This window comes from Myotis myotis, unplaced genomic scaffold (assembly GCF_014108235.1).
Source record: "Myotis myotis isolate mMyoMyo1 unplaced genomic scaffold, mMyoMyo1.p scaffold_m19_p_1, whole genome shotgun sequence".
Classification (NCBI taxonomy): Eukaryota; Metazoa; Chordata; class Mammalia; order Chiroptera; family Vespertilionidae; genus Myotis; species Myotis myotis.
In genome coordinates this window covers 172,476,407-172,502,701 of record NW_023416313.1, presented here as the reverse complement: position 1 = coordinate 172,502,701, position 26,295 = coordinate 172,476,407, and the positions used below count along the sequence as shown (strand labels likewise).

General features: G+C 38.6%; 1 protein-coding gene across 1 annotated transcript in view; it reads right to left on the bottom strand.

Moving 5' to 3' along the window:
• TEX9 (testis expressed 9) overlaps window positions 1-26,295 on the bottom strand; it is a 46,140-nt gene that overhangs the window by 18,544 nt on the left and 1,301 nt on the right. The window contains exons 3-9 of the mRNA XM_036324837.1: window positions 17,174-17,237; window positions 13,804-13,880; window positions 7,665-7,710; window positions 6,762-6,844; window positions 3,479-3,657; window positions 1,123-1,205; window positions 556-729 (exon numbers count right to left, since the gene is read on the bottom strand). Coding sequence (XP_036180730.1) covers window positions 556-729; window positions 1,123-1,205; window positions 3,479-3,657; window positions 6,762-6,844; window positions 7,665-7,710; window positions 13,804-13,880; window positions 17,174-17,237 — 706 coding nt within the window. The remainder of the gene's footprint in view (window positions 1-555; window positions 730-1,122; window positions 1,206-3,478; window positions 3,658-6,761; window positions 6,845-7,664; window positions 7,711-13,803; window positions 13,881-17,173; window positions 17,238-26,295) is intronic.

The following is a 26,295-nucleotide window of genomic DNA, read 5'->3' as shown; positions in this document are numbered from 1 at the left end:
AATGTCTATCAAATGATAAACAGATAAATGTGTTACAACTACATACTCCATAAAAAGTACTAAAGTAATGATATGTGCTACAGTGTGGATAAAACTTGAAAACATGTTAAGCTAAAGATGTCAGTCTCAAAATAGCACACATTGTATGATGCTGTATATATGAAATGTCCAGAGTAGTCAAATCTATTGAGACAAAAAGATTAGAAATTGCCTAGGGCTGGAAGGGTTTAAGAAGAGGGATGGAGTACTTGGCTAAAGGGTATGGGTGGTCTTTTGGAGTGATGAAATGTTCTAAAATTGATAGTGGTGGTAGTTGCACAACTGTGAATACACTAAAAGCCACTGAATTGTACACTTAAAAGGGTGCGATGTATTCTATGTGAACTATATCTCAATAAATCTATTAAAAAATACTCTCCTATATAAGGAAGAAGAGTTTTTAGTTAACACTGACAAAATAACTAAACAATCAATAGTGGTGTCTATCCAAATGTGCAACTATAGTGGTTTAGTGCATCTTTGGTTTTAGGTTAAGAAAAATAGCAAAATAATTACCCTTTCTACTGAAGACAGCTGTTGCTGTAATCCATCACATTTTTTGTTTGCTTCTTCGAAAAGAGTTTTATATTTTTCTGTTTGAGACTGTTGCAAATTAATTGTTCGCTGCTGTCTTACACAATCTTCCTCAAAATTTTTTACTTGAGACTTTAAATCCTGAATTTCATCCTCCTATAGTTATGAAATTATAGATTATGTTAAAAATGCACATGATTTGGTATATAAAAATGCACATGATTTAAAAATATAAAGCAGAAAACAAAAAGGAACTTCATATGATCTTTGATTTTCATCTTAAAAAATGAAAGTCACATATTTTATTTGTGCTTAATAGCTTACACTTATAAGTCTAATATAAAGAATTCTACTTGCTAACAAGTATTTAAAATTATTTAGCTCTGAAAATTCCACATCTTAGAATGGAGTTCAGTGTTTGCATATAATTTTTAATTCAAAATTTAACTGAATTATATTTCAATGAAGCTAATTTTAAAATATAATTTAAATTATTCCTAAAATGTCTTAATATTAGAGCATATACATTGAGAGCTTTTAAAAACTAACCTTTCTATTGCATTCACATACAACATTATCCAATTCCTGCTGCATAACACGGAGTTTGGCCTTCAGAAATCTGATCTGTGCTTCTGTGGATTTAAATAATTATATTTATTGCCTTTCACTGAATCTAAAACATCATCATTTATAAGACAGACCATTATATTATGAAAGAACAAACACGTTCAAGATGGGAATCTAACAGGAGGTCCCTGTTTGGGAAGATTAAATACTCCTAATTTAAAGATAAATTAACAAATCACCCAACAGAAACAAATGCTCACATTTCAACAGTGGAACCAAGTAAAATAAGGGGAGGTCGGGGGCGGGGGGGGGGGGGGGGTGGGGGGGCGGAGGACCAAAGCACTCCTGAGAATCTGAACCACAGGCATACGTCTGCGTACACACTTTCTGTTCCCAAGCTCTTATCAAGGTCCCCAGTGTCACCGTGGAGCTGATGAGCTGCGGTTGGTTCTAACCCACCTAGATCTCTCTAGACCAGGGGTGGGCAAACTTTTTGACTCGAGGGCCACAATGGGTTCTTAAACTGGACCGGAGGGCCGGAACAAAAGCATGGATGGAGTGTTTGTGTGAACTAATATAAATTCAAAGTAAACATCATTACATAAAAGGGTACGGTCTTTTTTTTTTTTTTTAGTTTTATTCATTTCAAACTCGCCGGATCCGGCCCGCGGGCTGTAGTTTGCCCACGGCTGCTCTAGAGCCTCAACTCTCTTTCTACCTTCTCATATAACTTCAGGCTAACAGGGATAGAAGGGGAATGATAAATTCAAAAGTGTGACATTTGCAGTAGTTGGTCTCTAGGGGAAAAGAAAGAAGAATGGGAGAGCATGGCCTTTTCCTACTATCTCTTTCTCTCTCCCACTTTAGGTACCCAGCACTAACCTCCCCATCCCACTCGAACTATTAGTCTTACAAAGCAATCTGTGCTGCTAAACTACTTGTTGATCTTTTCCTCCCCCAGGTAACCACAGGCAATCACCTGGAATAAAAGAATAAAAGGGAGACATGCAGGGCAAAAATTCTCAAAAAGGGGGTAAAGATGCAGAGGGGTAATTGAGCAATTAGAAAAAGCAGTTTGTGCTGGTTCCCAGTATCAGGGAAGAGGAATACTGTAACAGGGCCACGTTCACCATGTGCTGAGGAGCAGCTAACATCTGACCATTGTGTCCTTGAAGGCGTCTTAACAGACACACAAAGGCAACGTCCTGCTTCGTTTAACTCCCTTCTTGACAACTAGCCCCAGAAAGCTTGGATAGGTCAATAAGTATAGTAAATGCATAAATACATTTCTCCTCACTTATGACTAACTAGCATGCAGTACAACAATCATTATACATATAATTGTTGTGATTTTCACAGAATCAGATAATTTTAAAGATAAAGTTTATAATCTAATATAAACTGCTAAATTTTGAAACTAATATATTGGTATTATAGAGGGGCTAAGTGGCTTGTCTGAACTCACAATTAATTATAGTTCAGCATTAACTATGTACATATACACTGAACTGTCTTATTTTTGTTTACAATAGCATTGGTGATTCCTCACAAACTCAACATAATTTTAGAGGCATTACTGGTAACTAACAATGTCTTCAGATGATATAAACTTAGTACTATTATGTTTCTAGTGGTCTGACAAAAATGAGTTTATAAGAAAGAAAATTATATTGGTTAGAAAACTCATTTGATCATTTTACCTGATGCTACATCTATAATTCATTTATTCTTTTGCACGTGTTAATTTAATATGCAATAAGCAGAATATAATAATGGTAAATGAAAAAATTCAAAGAATCATGTGTGTGGGTTTTTTTTTAAATTTTAATGTTTTAAGGATTAGTTTTGGGACATTTTAACCTTAGTTGAAGAGTGGTCAATGAAACCAACACCATAAAAGTAGAGACTAGTTCAATGAAGCAGTTACTTTCCCATGATCCACTTTCATAATTACTGACTCATAACCAATTACTTCAGTTACAATCCCATTCATTCCTTCCACCATCATGTCCCACTAGATCAGCGGTTCTCAACCTGTGGGTCGCGACCCTTTTGGCAGTCGAACGACCCTTTCACAGAGGTCGCCTAAGACCATCTTGCATATCAGATATTCACATTACGATTCATAACAGTAGCAACATTACAGTTATGAAGTAGCAACGAAAACAATTTTATGGTTGCGTCACAACATGAGGAACTGTATTTAAAGGACCAGAAGGTTGAGAACCACTGTACTAGATGATTTTGAAACAAATACATCACAATATATTTTAAAATGCAAAAAAGTTCCTAAATATCTTTTTCTAATTAACTGTGATATAAATAAAAGAAAACTTACCTGTTCCAATGTCTTTACTAGCACCACAAAAAATATCATCATCTATATAATCAGGTAGGCCTTCTTCTTCCAGTTGCCCTTCAATTTTGCTAACTGTTTTAGCAAGAGAAAAGTCTGAGAAATCCTCTGGAATGGCAACATCATTGGCAGTTGGTACATCAGAGTATTTCAACTTTATACTAAAAAAGAAAATTACATATGTAAATGTACATTACACATGCTGTATATGTAAGACTCCTAAATATGACTTATCCAAATAACAAAGCATATCAAAATTATCATAAAATTTAAATTTATGATGAAACCTATAGTTGATACTTTCAACGACTAATAAGTGTCTTAGTAGACTTTCCATCTTTATGAATTACAGAACCACAGAGCTAGAAAGGCTTTGTGAGGCCTGTTTATTTTAACATTGCCTCCAAACAAGAGAACATCAAAAATAAAAGTACTAAACTTGGCCTTCTTGGTCAAATCTAGCCTGTGGCTTTTAATTTCACATGCTGCTGGAGAAGACCTGTACAAATAATAGCACTCTAGCCATAATTCTGCAAACACTAAAAAAATAATATCTCTTGAGAAAGAATTACAGAGTAAACACTTCTTAGCTCAAACTCAACATTTTTTTCAACCTAAAAAAACACATTGTAACCAGGATCAAAGTCGACCAAAAAGTTGGATTTACTTTTGATACAAAAGCAAAAGCTTCTGAATTTTATTTTGAAAAGCAAACCTTTTCTTTATAAAAGTAAACACGAAGTCTAAAAAAATAAGATAACCTTTCCAGTATATAGTATGTATTCTCTCCTCTTCAATTAGTCAATTTTTAGATTTTTCTTCTTATCCTTTCACTCTATTTTTTTTCTCTATTTATTGAAAAAAAACAAAAAGGTTATTTAGCCAATTAACAGACACAAAAATTAACAAACATTTTTCCCAAATTAGGAGTTTAGGTAAGTAATCCTATTTAATAAAAGAGTAATATGCAAATTAACCACCACTCCGCAACAAAGATGGCAGCGCCCATAGTGGTCCAGGGAGGGATGCTAGCAGTGTCGCCCCAGCAATGCGAGCCCAGCGTCTGCGTCTCGGACACTTGGAGGGAGGGGAGGGTCCCCGACCCGGCCACACAGAAGGAGGGGAAGGGCCTCAGGCCAAAGGCCACGGCGAGGGATGCTGGGCTCACAGTGACGCAAGCCCAGTTTCCCCACCCTGGCCATACAGAAGAAGGAGCGGGACCTCAGGACAGAAGCCAGGGCGAGAGATGCTGGTGTCGTTGCAGGCCGGGCTGAGGGACCCCTCACCCCCCGTGCACGAATTTCGTGCACTGGGCCTCTAGTAGACATATAAATTGAATAACCCTGTGAATAAGAAGCTGATTGGTACAACCCATAGCAGGTATGACCCCCTTTTTCTAGAAAGTCTCCAACCCAAAGAGCCTCATTGGCCCCATTTTTAATACATAAAGTACTAAGACCAGTCTTGAATTATTTTTCATCAAAAACAATAGAATGTAAATCCTATACTAATAAAAGACAAACATGCAAATTGACCATACTTTCGCTACACCTTAAGCCATACCCACCAGCCAATCAGAGCAACTATATGCAAATTAATCCAACCAAGATGGCAGCCAGCAGCTACGGAGCTGGAGCAAGCAGGAGTCTTGCTTACTCCAGTGATGGAGGAAGCCAAGCTTCCCCGCCTGCCGTAGCCGGCTCTGAGCTCCAGTCTAAGAAACAATGTTGCAATTATAGAAGCTAAACAAACCCAGAAACCTGCTTTCAGCCAGCAAGGCCTCAGAGCTGAAGCTGCAACAGTGTTTCAATTATAGAAGCCAAATAAACCCCAGATGCCTGCTTTCAGCATCCGAGGCCTCAAGCTGGAGCCGGCCTCGGAGCTAAAGCCGGCTCTCAGCTTCAGTGACAGCCATAGAAGGTAAATAAGTCCCAGAATTAAAAAAGAAAAAAGAAAAAAAGGAGAGGTTGGGAGCTACAGTTGCCCGCCAGCCTGAAAATGGCCCTCAGCCCCTCACCCAGACTGGCCAGGCACTCCAGTGGGGACCCCCACCCTGAAGGGGGTGTGACCAGCTGCAAACAGCCATCATTCCCTCACCCAGGCTGGCCAGGCACCCAAGCGGGACCCCCCACCCTGATCCGGGACACCCTTCAGGGCAAACCAGCCGGCCCCCACCCATGCACCAGGCCTCTATCCTATATAGTAAAAGGGTAATATGCAAACTGACCCTAACAGCAGAAAGACTGGGAATGACTGGTCACTATGACACACATTGACCAGAAGGGGGCAGACGCTTGATGCAGGAGCTGCCCTCTGGTGGTGAGGGGGCTCTCACATGGGAGGAGCTCTGCTCAGCCACAAGCCAGGCTGATGGCTGCCAGTACAGTGGTGGTGGTGGGAGCCTCTCCTGCCTCCTCAGCAGCGCTAAGGATGTCCGACTGCAGTTTAGGCCTGCTCCCCGCTGGCAAGTGGACATCCCCTGAGGGCTGCCGGGCTGCCAGAGGGATGTCTGATTGCCAGTTTAGGCCCAATCCCCCGGGAAGCAGGCCTAAGCCAGCAGGTGGTCATCCCCTGAGGGGTCCCAGACTGCGAGAGGGCACAGGCCGGGCTGAGGGACCCCCCCACCCCCGAGTGCACAAATTTTTGTGCACCGGGCCTCTAGTTATATTATAGTCTTAGAGCAAGTTAAATCATTCTATATCTCAAATACAGTAAGGTATGGTGCCATTAAATATAAAGAAGTATATGCAATTTCGTTTACTTGAGAGAAGTAGGCAGAAAATAACATCTAGGTTCTAGTCATAGTTTTAAGAAGATACAAAATTAACTGCTGCAAGACATTTCTGATAGAAAATGTTTTAAATTATTGAATGTGGACAGATATATATGTAAACATATATATATATATATATTTATATGGTGTAATTTTGTATATTTTGTGGTAAAAAAAGACCTGGAGAAACAAAAAACTTAATAATTAAGAATGGCCTGTCCAGCGTAGCTCAGTGGTTGTGCATTGACTTACGAACCAGAAGGTCATAGTTTGATTCCCAGTCAAGAGCACATGCCCAGGTAGCAGGCTCAATAGCCATTTTGGGGCATGCAGGAGGCAGCCAATCAATGATTCTCTCTAGTGTTGATGTTTCTATCTCTCTCTCCCTGTCCCTTCCTCTCTAAAATCAATAAAAATTATTTTTAAAAAAGAATGATACTACTGTAAATTATAAAATTTAGGGGAAAGTATACTTTTAAAACTGTACTATACCTTGAATTTGTTTTCTTTCCTTTATTTGCAGAGTGTAGTTTTTTTTTAACCTTGTTTACTGGATCAACATTTTTGCTCTTTGGCTATATGAAAAAAATTTAAATTATTGATTAGTTAGATTCTAATCATGTGCTAAAGTAAGTAATTCAGACTTGTTGGTTTGCTACATAAAAGAATTGCTACTTTCATGAAGTGAATCAAACTGTATTTTTAAAAATCCCAGAATTCTATAGCTGGAAAAGACCTAGATGATATTAGGACCAAGAGATTCCAAGACAAAGAAAATGAGTCCCAAAGTTTAAAGGATACTCAGCTAGCGGGTTGTACGTTAAACTGAATGTTCTGACTCACAGAATTTAGTTCCCCTTACTGATTATTCCCCCGATGGCTTTCATGTGTGCCAACCATGTCACACCTGCAGCCAGCTGTGAGTTTGACATGCTTGATGTATACTGTTACTTAGACCTACATCCCCATGGGTGGGGAATTTACAGTCCACAGTAAGCTCGGCATCTACAATAGTAATCCCTACATGTAAATATTTAAATGAATGAATAAACCTTTTAAAAATACATTCTTTGTATATAAATACTTTTCTTTTTCAGATTTTCTATCTATAAATTTGGACTTCAGATAGAAAACTAAAATATCTTTAGGGTACAGACTCATTTCACTTAGAATTTTTTCCATCATAGCTCCAAATTGTTCAGTGAAATTATGAGACAAAAATGGATTTCATTTATTTTATGAGCAAAATTTCATGAAGACATCTCTTCTGAGTATCAAGCTTTTATTCTGTTTCTAGAGTCATAACACTTCTCTGTTTTGTGTAAGAAAAGTCTAAAAAAAAAACCCTAAATTTTACAGAATGTAATTATACTCACAAAAAGTTTGATTTCATACCTGAGTTTCTGAATATAGATGAACTGCCCCTTCAGATAATAGACCTCTAGAGACCAGAAATAAACGTACATTAATAATAATAGACGATATTGAGCTGAGACCTAATAAAATTCAACAGCAACTATATTTGAAAGGGACAAATATACATCGAGTAGACTTTGCTATCATTTTAGGCATGCACATGTTAATTTATTTAACATGAGTGTCACAAATAAGAAAAGTGGTTTGGTTGGATAAGTCACCTTAAAAATACTGAACTTGAATTCTCCCACAACCACATCAAAATTACAACTAAACTACAGAACAACCATCATTCAGAACCGCCTGAAATCTAGCTAAATGTAAGTCCTCATCAAGTTTAAAGAAGCCTCATCAAGACTAGTAGGAGGGGAGGAGATGTGGAACAGGCTGGTCCCACACCTACATATGGTGTTAAAAACTGGGAGGGATATCTCAGCTGTGGAGGTCACTTCTGAGGAGGGGTCCCAGCCCCACACCAGGTCCTCCCAGCCCAGGGTTCCAGGGCCAAGAAGAGAAGTCTCCATAACTTCTGCTATAAAAACCAACAAGAATCTCTGGTTGGTGTGGCTCAGTTAGCTGGGCATCGTCCCATGCACCTAAAGGTTGCTGATTTGATTCCTGATAAGTGAACATGCCCAGGTTGTGGGTTCAATCCCTGGCAGGGAGCCTGCAGGAAGCAACTGATCAATGTTTCACTCTCACATTGATGTTTCTCTTTCTCCCTCTCCCTGCCTCTCTCTCTAAAAATCAGTAAGAAAATCTTTTAAAAACACACACAACAAAACCAGCATGGACTATGGCTGAGTAAGACCAAGGACCTCTGGAGTTCGGGCAGTTCTTTTAAAAGGAACCATGTGCAGACCTACTGGACTCACTCCCTCTGAGGTCTAGCACTGGGGCAACAGGCTGAAAGGAACCAGGGGCATACAGGGAGGAAGTGGATTGTGTGGCATCAAGGTGAAAGCTGTGGGTAGATAGCTTTCTGTCAGATAAAAGTGCTGGCAGAGCCCTGGCTGGGTAGCTCAGTTGCTTAGATGTCTGATTTACCAAGGTTGCAGGTTCCATCCCCAGGGCACATATAAGTATCAACCAATGGATGCATAAATAAGTGAAACAACAAGTAGATGTTTCTTTCTCTCATTCTCTCTCTCCCCTGCTAAAATCAATAAATAAATTTTTAAAAAATGTTTACGTGCTGACAGAGGCCACTGTTCCTTTTCTGAGACCCCTGCCATAGAGCCAGCAGGTGAGTACCTTATCTGAGTCTCAACAGTCACACTGTTCACGCTGCCCTGGTGATTCCCTAAAACCCTTTCCCCCCCAACTTGTGAGCCTATCCAAGCTGTTTCCAGTAGGTTTTCCATACAAATGGCCTATCTTGGCTCATGCTTCAGACTTTCATAAAAATCTAACAAGCAACATCTGGCCTCAGTGTACCCCATACCTCCAGCTAAGTGACCCCAGGCCCGGCACAAGCAGCAGCTGGCCTTGGTTCGCAGTTTGGCCTTGCCAGGGCATCTCCAAGCCCAGCACAAGTAGCAGCCATCTGCAGATCTCTTTGTAGCTCATGCCTGCTGGCTCCAGGCAGAACACAAGCAGCAAATGAGCTTGGCCAGCACCCCCAGGAGGCCTCAGAGCCAGTGCACCCGATAAACATCTTCAGACCATATTGAAGCACCACCCAACCACCTCCACAAGTGACACACTCAAGTAAATCCTTCTCTGTGGGGTGGGCCCCAGCACAGCTATCTGTCCTCCATGGTGGTTGGTGGTCACAGCCAGTCCCTGCAGCCAACTCTCCTGGGGGTAGCTCCCTTCCACTGACATGCCAATAGCAATCAAGGCTCACCTACAACAGAAGGGTGTACAGAGCCCCACAGGGGGTCTACACCTGGAGTGCCCAAATCAAGTGAATGGAGAGGCTATGCCACTGGACCCTACAGGACATCTACTACATAAGGTCACTCTACCAAGCCTGGGAAATAGCAGATCTATCTAATACACAGAAACAAACACAGAGAGGCAGCCAAAGTGAGGAGACAAAGAAACATGTCCCAAATGAAAAACAGAACAGCCCATCAGAAAAAGAACTAAACAAAATGGAGACAACCTATCAGAAACAGAGTTCATCACAGTGATTATAAGTATGCTTAATGAACTTAGTGAGAACTTAGAAAGAAGAGATAGGAAACAAAAACAAAGATAGAAAATTTAAAAAAAAAACAGAAATGAAGAATGCACACTAACTGAAATGAAGACTACATTACAGGGAATCACCAGTACAGTAGATGAAGCAGAGGAATATAAGGAAGCAAAAAACCGCAATTAGAACAGCAAAAAGAAAAAAAATCCAAAAAAGTAAAGGAGCCTCTGGGACAACTTCAATGTACCAACACTGGAATCATGGGGGTTTCTGAAAGCAGAAAAGAGAGAGAGAGAGAGAGAGAGAGAGAGAGAGAGAGAGAGAGAGAGAGAGAGAGAGAGAGAAATTAAAAACATATTTCAAGAAAAAAAAAGGACAGAAAACTTCCCTAATCTGGTGAAGGGAACAGACATGCAAGTCCAGAAATCAGAGTCCCAAAGTTGAATCAAAGAGGCCCACACCAAGACACATCAGAATTAAAATGCAAAGGTGAAAGATAAAGAATCTTAAAAAGCAAGAGAAAAGCAGTTAGTTATCTACAAGGAAGCTCCCATACAAGTGTCACTTGATTTCTCAACAGAACCTTTGCTGCCCAGAAGGGATGGGCAAGAAATATTCAAAGTGATAAAAAGCAAGGACCTATGGCCAAGATTACTCTATCCAGCAATGGTACTATTTAAAATCAAAGGACATATAAAGAGCTTCACAGATAATAAAAAGCTAAAGATGTTCATTACCACCAAACCAGTATTACATGAAATGTTAAAGGGTCTTTCATAAGAAAAAAAAAAAGAAAAAAAATATGAACAATATTAAATGGTAATAAATACATATTTAACAACTGAAGCTAAAAAACAAAATAAACAAACAGAATAGAAAAACTCATAGATACAGAGAACATTTTACGGTTACCAGATGGGAGGGAGGTTGGCCACAAGGGGGGAAAAAGATAAAATAAGGAGTACAAGTTGGTTGTTACAGAATAGTCTTGGGAATGTAAAGTACAGCATAGGGAATAGAGTCAATAATCCTATATAACAAAAGCCTAATATGCAAATTGTCCCCTCAACTGGGAGTTCAACCGGGAGTTCAACCAGGGGCAGGGCTGGCCCCTCCCCGACTAGCCCCGCCCCCAGTTAGCCACCCCCTCTACTATCGGGGGCAGGGCTGGCTGGCCAACCTCCCAGGTGCCCTTCCCCCAGCCGGCCAGCCTGATCAGCCTGATCGAGGCAGGCCGGCCAGACCCCACCCATGCACAAATTATGCACCGGGCCTCTAGTATTCTAATAACTATGTATGGTGTCAGATGGTTACAAATTTATTTGGATAATCACTTAGTAAGTTCTATAAGGTGTAATCACTGGGGTGTACATTTGAAACATGTTTTTAATGTATGTCAACTGTAACTGAAAAATAAAAAATGATTAAAAAGAAATAATTTACCTTTGATAAGATATATTACACATTAGGGTCAATTTTTTAAAGAAAAATATAGCATAAATCTTAATAACTGGCAAATTATAAGGAGTGATTATTGGTTATACATGGGGATTATCTATTTTACAAAATGATTCACCACAGGGCTTTTTATTGTGCACCCACTCAATGTTATCCTTTGTCTAATGCATTTAAATACCTGGTCAGTGTCTGTTTTCCCCATTACATTATAAACTTCATGATGGTAGTAATCATGATGGTAGTAATCATGCATAGAACTTGGCATAGTATATGGCATATAAGCTTTTAAATTGGTACTAAATATCTGTTAACTGTATAATAAAGTATATTTAAAATACGATTTACCTTTATGAACAAAATTTTCAAAATATATTTGTAATTTATTTCCAGTTACAGTTGACATTCAATATCTATATATATAAAACCCTAATATGCAAATAGATCAAGTGGCAGAACAACCGAACAACTAAACAATCTGTCGCTATGACGTGTGCTGACCACTAGGTGGAACATGGCAGGCGTCAGCCACAGCAGAATGGTGGAGCAGGTGAGGGGGGACGCCAGACCGAGGCAGGGCACCAGCCGCTGTCATCGGGTGAGCTTCTGGTGGTTACTGAAAATTCTTTGCTCCCACATGCTGCGGTCCCGCCTGGCGCTTGGACCGGCGCTTGGACCGGCGCTGTCAGCGCATGGGAGCAGCATGGACGGAAGCAGGGCTGCCGGCAGACAGGGGACTTAGGGTCGTGGCAGGAAGGGCCAGGCGGGGGGGAGGATGGGCCGAGACCTGCCTCTGTGACTACCACAGCCTCTGTGGCCCACAGTTCCTTTCAAGGTGCATGAATTTGTGTACTGGGCCCCTAGTTATTTTATGTTAGTTTCAAGAGTACATCATAGTGTACCAGTATATAAATTATAAATTTCTGTAAGTGATTCCCCCAATAAGTCTAGTACCCACCTGGCATTATACATAGTTCAAAATGTATTTGTAGTTTAAAACAATGAGTGTTTATGAGGCTCTGCAAACTATGGCCCCGAGGTTGAATCCACCGTGTCCATTCATTTATACATTATCTATAGATGTTTTCACACTACAACAGCAAAGTTGAATAGTTGTGACAAAGACTGTATAATCCACAGATCCAAAAATATTTATCTGACTGTTCATTGGAAAAGTTTGCCTGATCAATTTTCTATATCATTTGCAACACGTTCTAATATTTCAGAAAATCTACCATATTGCCATGAAAAATTAAGAGAAATACTCCATTATATCCCCTAGGACAGCAGTTCTCAACCTGTGGGTCACAACCCCTTTGTTGGTCGAACAACCCTTTCACAGGGGTCGCCTAAGACCATCCTGCATATCAGATATTTACATTACGATTCATAACAGTAGCAACATTATAGTTATGAAGTAGCAACGAAAATAATTTTATGGTTGGGTCACAACATGTATTTAAAGGGCCAGAAGATTGAGAACCACTGTAAGAGGATATAAAAGCACAATTATTTTCCATCAGATGCCAACAATTAAACTAATAGATTTTTTTCAATATTAAACACAAAGATATACTTAGGTAAATGTTATTAAGTACAACCTCTTAAAGGAAATGAAAATCAAAACCACATAGCACTTCACACTTGTTAGAATGGCTTTTATAAATGCTGGTGAGGATGTGGAGAAAAGGGAACCCTTTGCACTGTTGGTTGGAAAGCAAATTGGTGTGGCCACTATAGAAAATAGCATGGAGGTTCCTCAAAAAAAATTGAAAAGAGAACTACCTTATGATCCAGTAATTCCACTTCTGGGTATTTATCTGAAGAAAACAAAAACACACCCAAAAAGATGTATGCACCCCATGTTCACTGCAACATTATTTACAATAGTCCAGATGTGGAAACAACCTGAATGTCCATTGACAGATGGATGAATAAAGAAACTGTGGAATACAAATACAATGGAATATTATTCTGCCATTAAGAAGACCCATGGATGGACCTTGAGGTCATTACACTAATTGAATAAGTTAGACATAAAAAGACAAATATCATATGATCTCATTTGTATGTGGAACCGAAAAAAAACAAAACAAAAAAACAACTCATAGATACAGGGAACAGACTGGTAGTTGCCAGAGGCTGAGGATTTGGCGGAGGGGGGGGGGGGGGGGGTAGATGAAGGGAATCAAAAGGTACAAAATTTCAGTTATAAAATAAGTCATGGGAATGTAATATACAGCATAATGACTATAGTTAATAATATTATACTGCATATTTGAAAGTTGCTAAGAAAGTAGATCTTCAAAGTTCTCATTATAACAAAAAATTCTGTAGCCAGGTATATGATGGGTATTAACTAGACTCATTATGATGACTATTTCACAATACATAAATATCAAATTGCTGTATACCTGAAACTAATATAATGTTATATGTTGATTAGATCTTAAAAATAAACACAACCTTAAAGCATTTACCCAGTTTTAAAAAAGGTGTTTAAGAATTTAAGTGACTTACCTTAAACTGTAATCATCATCTTCATATGATTTAATTTGTGCTGAAATAGGCTGAGATCGTACTTCTTGCTGATCTCTCTAGTTAAATGAATAAAGATAAGTCACATAGGAAAAAAATGAACAAAAATAGGATTTATTCAAGTGCCTTTTTTATTATTAACCATTTCAGATTTGCCCACAGCTTCCACAAAATTGAGGCACAGAATTCTAAACAACATGGTATGAAAATAAGGTCTGTAACAGTGTAGTTGTACCTTTCATCCATTCTGGGTTAAGAAAGTCAATTCTAAGGGGAAAATGTTAGCATGCCAATGCCTTTATATGATCTTATCCCACTCCTGCTTCCACCCTACATTAGAATCTTCAGTTCTGTGTAATATGCAAAGGAAATTATACTCACAAGAAATGAAAACATAAATCCATTAGATGGGTAGAAAAATTTGTCGCAAATAACACAGAACTTCAATATTAAGAATACCATGAAAAGGCTAAAAAAGAAGCACTAAGAGTAAAATCTCTTGGCAAAGATATATAAAGAAATAAAAGGGAGCAAACAAACATTCAATGTGACAATAATTATATCTATCAGTTTCTGTGGGGGCAGGAATGCCCTCTCCTCTTTCCCACCCCTCCCCAGTTTTCTACTCTACTCTTTTTTTTTAAATAAATAAATTACAAGGTCCTTATTAGAGGGCTCTTGGAGCAGAATACATAATGAATCCCTCATTCTACCATAACTTTGGATTTCTTTTTCAAGCATTTTCTGGCTCTTCAGACACTGGCAAAACTAAAAGATGTAATAAGAATATTTCTTTTTAAATAAGTTTTTAATTACAAATGCAACTAGCAAATCTGCATCCATTATAAAAATATATTTCCTGAAATGTCATATATATATATATATATATAAAAATAAAATTAAGTTTCTTATTCTACTCCAACAAATAATGATGGATATGTATAAGGCCTTAAAATAAAATATCACCCCTTCTTTCCTGCACCCATCAATTCCAAAGTGGGGTAGAGGGTAGGGTTTAAAAGAAAGAATTATAATTAAATTAGGGTAAGAACTAAAAAAAAAAAAAAAAAAATTAAAGCAGCCACTTTATTTCTCTAAGGCAGCGGTTCTCAACCTGTGGGTCACGACCCCTTTGGGGGTCAAACAACCCTTTCACAGGGGTCGCCTAAGACCATCGGAAAACACATATATAATTACATATTGTTTTTCTGATTAATCACTATGCTTTAGTTATGTTCAATTGTAACAATGAAATTGGGGGTCACCACAACATAAGGAACTGAATTAAAGGGTTGCGGCATTAGGAAAGTTGAGAACCACTGCTCTAAGGAATGCTACTATATACTATCATTTTATAATGGGAACACTGATGTATAAGGATGGATGCTTAAAGCAGGAATAACCAATTGGTACCCAGAATGGGGTAAAATATGCTTACACTGTCTAGTGTTATAACCTCATTACATTTTCCTAACTATAAATCTGATATGGCCTAGCCCTAAGAATGTAAGTAATAGGCATCTGAGGAATTTAAGAAATAAATTACCATCTGAATAAGAAGTAAATTACCATCTAATAATTGTTATCCTTTATCCAGCTTTTGCCCAGAGACAATGTTATTTCCTTCCTTACAGAATTACCAGTGTTAATTCTACATAGCTATTCTCAAATATTAATCTTAAAATAGTGGGAAAATTTATTAAATATTAATGTTCTTATGACTGGACATCTAAATGGAAAACACTTTGTGGCTTTTAGAAAATATATGCTTATAAAAATTGCATGCATGCATATATACACACACCTACCTACCGACACATATATTCATGTTCAATTTGTAATAATTCATTGAGCTTAAAATTTATGCTTTGGGTACTTTTTTGTATGCATGTTATAAATCAAATTTAAAAAGTTAAAGGATTCTCACAGCTAGTTGGCCTGGAGGTCAAATCACCCCCAGTATTCCCGACAACAATTAAGGCTTAACTACAACAAGACTTCGCACAAAGACCACTAGGGGGTGCACCAAGAAAAGATAAAAAAAATGCGGAGACAAAGAAACAGGACGCAAATGTCAGAAATGGAAGATATAGAGCTCAAAACCACACTTTTAAGGTCTCTCAAGAACTGTCTAGAAGCTGCCAATAAACTTAGTAAGGCCCTCGAAAAGACTGGTGAGACCGCTGATAAATGTAGTGAGATCCTCAAGAAATCTAATGAGACCCTCGATGTTGTGATAAAGAACCAACTAGAAATTAAGCATACACTGACTGAAATAAAGAATATTATACAGACTCCCAACAGCAGACCAGAGGAGAGCAAGAATCAAGTCAAAGATTCGAAATGCGAAGAAGCAAAAAACACCCAACTGGAAAAGCAAAATGAAAAAAGAATCCGAAAATACGAAGATAGTGTAAGGAGCCTCTGGGACAGCTTCAAGCATACCAACATCAGAATTATAGGGGTGCCAGAAGATGAGAGAGAGCAAGATATTGAAAACCTCTTTGAAGAAATAATGACAGAAAACTTCCCCCACCTGGTGAAAGAAATAGACTTACAGGTTCAGGAAGCGCAGAGAACCCCAAACAAAAGGAATCCAAAGAGGACCACACCAAGACACATCATAATTAAAATGTCAAGAGCAAAAGACAAAGAGAAAATCCTAAAAGCAGCAAGAGAAAGAAACTCAGTTACCTACAAGGGAATACCCATACGACTGTCAGCTGATTTCTCAACAGAAACTTTGAGGGCCGGAAGGGAATGGCAAGAAATATTCAAAGTGATGAATACCAAGAACCTACAACCAAGATTACTTTATCCAGCAAAGCTATCATTCAGAACTGAAGGTCAGATAAAGAGCTTCACAGATAAGGAAAAGCTAAAGGAGCTCATCACCACCAAACCAGGATTATATGAAATGCTGAAAGGTATCCTTTAAGAAGAGGAAGAGGAAGAAAAAGGTAAAGATACAAATTATGAACAACAAACATGCATCTATCAACAAGTGAATCTAAGAATCAAGTGAACAAATAATCTGGTGATCATAATAGAATCAGGGACATAGAAAGGGAATAGACTGACTATTCTTGGGGGGGAAAGGGGTGTGGGAGATTCGGGAAGAGACTGGACAAAAATCGTGCACCTATGGATGAGGACAGTGGGTGGGGAGTGAGGGCGGAGGGTGGGGTGGGAACTGGGAGGAGGGGAGTTATGGGGGGGAAAAAGAGGAACAAATGTAATAATCTGAACAATAAAGATTTAATTAAAAATAAATAAATAAATCTTATTATACAAAAAAAAAAGTTAAAAAAACTAGCACACTTACATGGAATTACTACTAACATTTACTTACTATTGCTTCCTCAGCTTGTCGAACGAGATCAGCTGTTTTTGCCTCCAATTCTGCATTTAAACGCCTAAAAGCAGAAAATAATTTACTAATTTGAATATACTGAAGATTCTAACAAAAATAAAAGTAATTAAATTTCAGTAACTATACTTGAGCTCAGTGATGGAGAACTTTTTGAGCTCGGCGTGTCAGTATTTTGAAAAACCCTAACTTAACTCTGGTGCCGTGTTACATACAGAAATTTTTTGATATTTGCAACCATAGTAAAACAAAGACTTATATTTTTGATATTTATTTTATATATTTAAATGCCATTTAACAAGGAAAAATCAACCAAAAAAATGAGTTTGCATGTCACCTCTGACACGCGTGTCATAGGTTCGCCATCATGCTTTAGCTAATCAACAAATTCCAAAACAAATGACTTTTTATTCTAAAACTAACAAAATGACTAGAACACTCATCTCCAACTCCCCATGATTCCTCCTTTTTTGTGGTAGAAATTCAAACAGTGTAACTCTTGTCTTCTCTCTGGCCCTCATTTCAGGCGTAATGGCTTCTTTGGGAAGAATAAACTGGTGGGTTCAACTCAATGCCACTCTTCATCATCTTGGGACGAACACCAACTGGGGACAGGGGTGGGGCAGGGTGGGAGAGAAGCCTGCTTTGGCTTCGGGTGTTGCTGTGACATTTTTATTCTATTCCTTTTTATTTTTCATCTATAGCATATACACAATTTTGCACTATGTTTTCCCATAACAAGCAGAAGGAATATGTTTATCTCTTTATAATTAGTTCCTTAAATGGATATGAAATACTTTAATAAGTTGAAGTTAACATAATGTATGTATCAATCTATTCCTATTGTTAGTTCAAGTCCCCCGCCCCCCTTTTTTTTCACTTTTAAGGGTAACAATATAGCCCTAGCTTGTTTGGCTCAGTGGATAGAGCGTAGGTTGCAGGCTTGATCTCATCCCCACTCCCTCAGACAGGGAGCATGCGAGAGGCAACCAATCCAATTTGTCTCTCTCACATCCATGCTTCTCTCTCTGTCTCTCCCCTCCACTCTCAAAAAAATTAACGGGAAAAATATCTTCAGGTGAGAATTAACATACATACATACATACATACATAAATGTAACACTATAATAAACATATTCAAAAGCATGTAACTTTTTTATTCTATTCATAGACTAAAATAGAATTTAAAAATTTCTGTAATATTTAGGATCTTTTGCAGTTATATGAAATAAATATGTTGAGCAATTTTTAAAAATTAGACACTTTGCTGTTTTCCCCCCGATATGTGATTCTGAAGTAAACAAACCACTTACAACACCAACCACCCACCCCTGAAAAAAAAAAATCAGAACATATCTCTTCTTAAAATAGTCCAATGTTTCAGAAAATATTTTTACATCTTAGGATGAATTAATCAAAAGAAAAATAACTAATAGAAGCTTAAAGTTCCATTTAAGATGGCATTATCTGAGTTTTCATATTTCCCTAACAAGAACCATTAGAAGCCTCTGGGAAATGTAGTAGACCAAGATGATGCAGAAGGCTTTTATTCTGCTCAAACCCACAGAAATAATGTAATGAGGGCTATACTGCTAAGCTCAATAGATGTAATGTAAAGAAGGCTACATTGCTAAGCTCAGACTCAGACAAGGAAAATAACCTGACACCAAAAATAAAGCAGCAACTAAAAGTGAGAACAATTAACAGAAACAGAAGACAAAGTAGCTTAACAGCTAAAAAATGATGCACGTGTGGGAGTCATGGAGAGCTACACTTATTAAACACAAACAAAAACACTACCCATAACTTCAGGTGAACAGAAATGAAACTACAGCCATTGGTGAAAAAGAATCTTTTGTGAGTAGAAAGAGCATACAGAGATGTGGTCCAAGTTTTTCTTACCAAGATGGTATATAGAGGCTCTATGCCAAAACTTTAATATAGAAAGTTGGCCTAGAACCAGTCAAAACTCTAAGCTAAATGCAAAACCATCTTGAGGGACATTTACTCATTGACAATATATAGAACTCTCTCAGAAAGTAAACCCTGCTAAAGATGACTTCACAAAGATAACAAAATTGCATAAAGAACCAAGTCACCAAGAGGGATAATCAGCAGATACAAAAAAAAACAAAACAAACAAACAAACAAAAAAACCTGTATAAGAACTGAAGATAATAAAACAATTAAATAAACATTTTTCATTAAAAAAACAAAAAAGCAAGAATAGAAACCATCAGGCAAGAACCAAACATTACAAAAGAACACTAAATATGGAAAAGAACAAAACAGAAATTACAAAAATCAAAACACAGTCATTGAAATTAAAAACTCAAACTCAATGGATAAGTTGGACAACAGAATGCACTGAAGAAGGAATGAATGAACTACGAGACAAATAAGAGGAAATCACCTACCAGGAGGTACAGAGAAACAGAAAGATAACAATACAAAAGAGAGATTAACATCCACTAAAAATAGACTGCATGACAAAGACAGATTTATATCTACCTAATAGATGGTGCAGAAGGAAATCCCAGATAAGGAGGGAATGTCAATATTTAAAGAGATAATGCTCAGAATTTTCCAGAAATAAAGAAAGATATGAATCTCAAGCAGAATTAAGAAAACAAATCCACACCTGTATATATCATAGTGACACTGCAGAACTTCAAAGACCAAGAGAATATTCTTTAAACTGTGGAGTGGAAAAAATAGACCATCTAGAATTCTATGTTCAGCTAAACTGTCTTTGAACAATAAGTGCAAAGGAAGAAATTTTTCAAAAAGAATGGAGAATTTAAGACTCAAATTTTCACAGAAATAAGTAATGAAGGGTCTACACTTCAGGAAGAAGAAAACTGAACTTGGAAAAAAAGAATTATAAGAAATTAGAAAACATAATGATAAATCTAAATTAGTACAGACTATAAAAATAACAAAGAGGGGTGTTCAAACAAAGAGGAAGGAAAGTATAATCCAATATTTAACTTCACAGGCACGAAAAAAAAACACAAGTTAAAGCAGTATTTCCACACCAGTAAAAGTGAAGACAATATAAACTCATTCAATCCAACAAGAGTCATAAGAACTAAAGAAAAGGCATAGTAAATACAAAACACAAAATAAGATAGCCAAAACAACTTCAAATTAACAAGCAAAATAATAGAAATAAATTCACTTATTAGAAGGCAGAAATTATCTGACACGATATAAAAGGAATACTCTTAAAGCTAAATGACATAAAAAGTTTGAATATAAATGAAAAAAGATATGACAGAGATGACATCCTAATGAATGAAAGGAATAATTCATCTAGAGCAGCGGTTCTCCACCTGTGGGTCGCAACCCCTTTGGCAGTCAAAAGACCCTTTCACAGGGATCGCCTAAGACCATCCTGCATATCAGATATTTACATTACGATTCATAACAGTAGCAACATTACAGTTATGAAGTAGCAATGAAAATAATTTTATGGTTGGGTCATAACATGAGGAACTGTATTTAAAGGGCCAGAAGGTTGAGAACCACTGATCTAGAGGATTTAAATAAATAATATATCCCCCAAACAAAAATGGACACAATTATATGAATTGAGGTCCGGTGTACAACATTTGTGCACTCTGGGGGGGCCCCCTCAGCCCGGCCTGCACCCTTTTGCAGTTCCGGAGCCCTCAGGGGATGTCCAACTGACTGCTTAGCCGCAGTTGGACATCCTTGGACATCCTTAGCACTGCCGCGGAGGCGGGCCGCTGCGCTTGCCAGTGGTGAGCCCGGCTTGTGGCTGAGCGACGCTCCCCCTGTGAGAGCACACTGACCTCCAGAGGGCAACTCCTGCTTTGAGCATCTGCCCCTTGGTGGTCAGTGTGCATCATGGTGACTAACTGTTCTGCTGTTTGGTCGATTTGCATATTACCCTTTTATTATATAGGACTAGAGGCCCAATTCACAAAATTCATGCAAGAATAGGCCTTCCTCTCCCCGGCTGCCAGCACCAGCTTCCTTCTGGCACCCAGGACCCGGCCTTCCATCTGGCCCTGGCTTTGTCCAGAAAGATGTCCGGAATGATGTCCAGAATGATGTCAGGTCTAATTAGCATATTACACTTATATTATTATAGATTATTTTTCAATTATAGTTATAGTTGATTTTAGTACATCTCTAAGAAACCAATACAGCCAGTAGAAAAAAAATGGTGATATACTGATATTATGGACGAATACTATGAACAACTTTATGCCCACAATATGATAACTTAGATGAAATGGATCAACTATCAAACTCACACATGAACAGATAATATGAAGAGGCCTATATCTATTAAAGCAGTGGTTCTCAACCTGTGGGTCATGACCCTTTCACAGGGGTTGCCTAAGACCATCGGAAAACACATATATAATTACATATTGTTTTTGTGATTAATCACTAAGCTTTAATTATGTTCAATTTGTAACAATGAAATTGGGGGTCGCCGAAACCGGTTTGGCTCAGTGGATAGAGCGTCGGCCTGCGGACTGAAAGGTCCCAGGTTCGATTCCAGTCAAGGGCATGTACCTGGGTTGCGGGCACATCCCCAGTAGGAGATGTGCAGGAGGCAGCTGATCGATGTTTCTCTCTCATCGATGTTTCTGACTCTCCTATCTCTCTCCCTTCCTCTCTGTAAAAAATCAATAAAATATATTTAAAAAAAAAAATTGGGGGTCACCACAACATGAGGAACTGTATTAAAGGGTCGCAGCATTAGGAAGGTTGAGAACCACTGTATTAAAGTAATTAATTCAAAAATTATAAAATTTCCAAAGAAGAACGCACAAGACCCAGAAGCTCTCACTGGTGAACTGGACTAAATACTTAAGGAGGAAATAATACCAATACTCTACAATCACTTCTAGAAACCAGAAACAGAGTGAACATTTCCTAAGCCTATCAGGCGAGAATAAGACAATACTAAAACCAGACAAAGACAGTCAAGAAGGAAAACTATAGATCAATCCCTCTCATGAACATGGATGCAAAGATCCCTAACAAAATATTAGTAAATAAAGTCCAACAATGTATAAAAATAATTATATACTAAGACCAAGGAGTATGCAAGGCTGGTTCATTCTAAATCAATTAATGTAATCACCACATTAAAGAAAAAGAACTATATGACCATATAAGTTGACACAGAAAAAGCATTTGACAAAATTCAATATTCATTCTTTTTTTTTAAAGCTCCAAGAGAGAGAGGACTCTAAAGCTTTTGCCTGGTTTTCTCTTGACTTCACTCCATTCACCTCTTCCTATTGCTGATTTTGTTTTGTATCCTTTATTGTAATAAGTGACAGCCATGATACCACCACCACAACAAAAAGTTAAGCAGAGCTGATGATCTTTACTACATAAACATTGGTGTTAGGATCAACATACAAAAATCAGTCTTCTTACTCATCTAACCAATTAGAAAATGTAGTAGGTAAAAAAAACCCATTCATTATAACAACAAAAACTATATAGAACCTTGAAGAAAATTACATATGACAGACTTTTATGTAGTAATATAATAATAGTAAAGGACACTCAAACACCCATGTGTAACCGGAGGGGTGCCGTATTTGTGGAAGGGAAGATTCAACAGCATAAAGATCTCTGTTCCCTGCAAATTAATCTATAAATGCAATGTAATTGCCATGTACAGGCAGGGGGTTGGGCTGGTGGCGGGGGCGGGGGGATGGGGAGGGTGAAGGCTTGTCCTACCCGTTATCAAGACCAATTGAGAGAAAAAAATCAAGGGAGAACCAAGATGGCGGCATAGGTTAACACCGGAGTTTGCTGCTTTGAACAACTACTTCAAAAGTGAAACCAAAAAACGGAAGGGACATCACCCAGAACCACAGGAACGCTGGCTGAGTGGAAGTCCTACAACTAGGAGGAAAGAGAAACGCATACGGACACTCAGAGGAGGCACAGTGCTGAAGTCAAATTCTGAGGTGCAGAGTGCATGGAGCGGGCTGGCAGCGGAGGGCGCGGTTGGCGTTTTCAATCGGGAGGGAGTCGCAGACTCTGAGCTCCAGATACGGGCGAGTCTTTAGGGACCCAGACTCAAACGGGAGAAACGGGACTGTCTGGCTTCGGTCAGAGCGAGTGCAGCTTTCTCTCTGAGCTTTGCAGCGGGTGCTGGGACTCAGAGAGGCAGAGCCCCTGGGGACCGGACTGAGAGCCGCCATAACTGCTCTCTCCGGCCCACCCTGTTGATCCTGTGCGACCCGCCCCGCCCAAGCCCTGCACACAGGCATTTGCCGGATAGCCTCAGGCAAAGGCTAGATTAGCACCTCCCTAGAGGACAGAAGTTCTCTCACTGCTGACACAGCTGATTCTCATAGCCACTTGGCCTGGAGGTAAAACCCTCCCTGGTACTAGCTACAACAATCAAGGTTTAACTATAAGACTGCGCACAAAGACCACTAGGGGGTGCACCAAGGAAGCATAACAAAATGCGGAGACAAAGAAACAGGACAAAATTGTCAATGGAAGATATAGAGTTCAGAACCACACTTTTAAGGTCTCTCAAGAACTGTTTAGAAGCCGCCGATAAACTTAATGAGATCTACAAGAAAACTAATGAGACCCTCGATCTTATATTGGGGAACCAACTAGAAATTAAGCATACACGGACTGAAATAACGAATATTATACAGACTCCCGACAGCAGACCAGAGGAGCGCAAGAATCAAGTCAATGATTTGAAATGCGAGGAAGCAAAAAACACCCAACCGGAAAAGCAAAATGAAAAAAGAATCCAAAAATGCGAGGATAGTGTAAGGAGCCTCTGGGACAGCTTCAAGCGTACCAACATCAGAATTATAGGGGTGCCGGAAGATGAGAGAGAGCAAGATATTGAAAACCTATTTGAAGAAATAATGACAGAAAACTTCCCCCACCTGGTGAAAGAAATGGACTTACAGGTCCAAGAAGCACGGAGAACCCCAAACAAAAGGAATCCAAAGAGGACCACACCAAGACACATCATAATTAAAATGCCAAGAGCAAAAGATAAAGAGAGAATCTTAAAAACAGCAAGAGAAAGAAACTCAGTTACCTACAAGGGAATACCCATACGACTGTCAGCGGATTTCTCAACAGAAACTTTGCAGGCCAGAAGGGAGTGGCAAGAAATATTCAAAGTGATGAATACCAAGAACCTACAACCAAGATTACTTTATCCAGCAAAGCTATCATTCAGAATTGAAGGTCAGATAAAGAGCTTCACAGATAAGGAAAAGCTAAAGGAGTTCATCACCACCAAACCAGGATTATATGAAATGCTGAAAGGTATCCTTTAAGAAGAGGAAGAGGAAGAGGAAGAAAAAGGTAAAGATACAAATTATGAACAACAAATATGCATCTATCAACAAGTGAATCTAAGAATCAAGTGAATAAATAATCTGATGAGCAGAATGAACTGTTGATTATAATAGAATCAGGGACATAGAAAGGGAATGGACTGACTATTCCTGGGGGGGAAAGGGGTGTGGGAGATGTGGGAAGAGACTGGACAAAAATCGTGCACCTATGGATGAGGACAGTGGGTGGGGAGTGAGGGCGGAGGGTGGGGTGGGAACTGGGAGGAGGGGAGTTATGGGGGGAAAAAAAAAGAGGAACAAATGTAATAATCTGAACAATAAAGATTTAATTTAAAAAAAAGAAAAAGAAAAAAAAAGACCAATTGAAACAGATGTCACACAATCTTATTCTATAGCTCTCTGGTTTTATGATGTACACATGAAGCTTGGAAAATCTACTGACGTCAATGATCAGCATGTTCCTTAGTCTATCCTCTTAGATAGTGATTATTTCCTCCAATTCTGTATTGAAATCCCTGGGAAGTCCTGTGTTCAGGTAACTGAAAAGACATCACAATATGCTTAAAAGCAAGACAACATGTGGTCAAAATATTGTGTTATGAACTCATATTCTTGCCTATCAGAATGACCAAAACAAATACCATATGATTTCACTTATATGTGGAATCTTCTAAAACAACAACTACAAAAACCAAGTAACAAACTCAAAGATGCAAGGAACAGATTGGCAGGTACCAGAGGGGCAGAGGTTGAGGGAGGGAGGAACTAAGACATAGTAGTGATCACTATGTAGTACATACAAATATTGAATCATAATGTTGGACACCTGAAATACATATATATAGTGTTGTATACTAATTTCACCACAATAATAAAATTTAAAAAAATGGCCAAACAGAAAACTGTGGTACATCTATAAAATGGAATACTACGCTGCGGTAAAAAAGAAGGAATTCTTACCATTTGCCACAGCATGGATGGAACTGGAGAGCATTGTGCTAAGTGAAATAAGCCATTCAGAGAAGGATAAACACCACATGATCTCACTCATTTGTGGAATATAATAAACAACATAAACTGATGAACAAGAACAGATCCAGAGACAGAGAGGCATTGATTGGACTGTCCAGCCTTGGAGGGATGGTAGGGGAGGGTGGGGGTCAGGGGGAGAGATCAACCAAAGGACTTATATGCAAGCATATAGGCCTAACCAATAGACACGGACAACAGTGGGGTGAGGGCACGAGCGGGGGGATAGGGGGTAATGTAGGGATAAGGACACATATGTAATATCTTAATCAATAAAAAATATATATTAAAAAAAATGGCCAAACAGTTTACTTTTCTCCATGGTGCAGAATGACCTAGAAGCTTTAGTCAGAACTTGGGAACCAAGTTGAAACATCTCAGATTTGCAACTGCAGAGTACAGGTAACAGACCTAATTGCACCTGGGCATCTTTACCACAAAACAACTTTTGCTAAAATAAAACAGTCTGCCTTTAAGTTGGGACCTTATCCCTAATGACAGCCAGAGCCAGGTGTAAAACATACCCTTAAATAAACAAATGACTTGATACAGTCAAATTAGGTATTTAGTGCTATCTGGTGTATAGTGATGAAAATAACTTTATTGTATATGGACAACAGGTCAGTTGCTTAAGTACACTCTTAAACAGGAATAATGGACCCATTTCATCAAATCGGGAGGGATGATTATGTTCCTACATGCTATATGGCAAATGGTATGTGTTTCGTT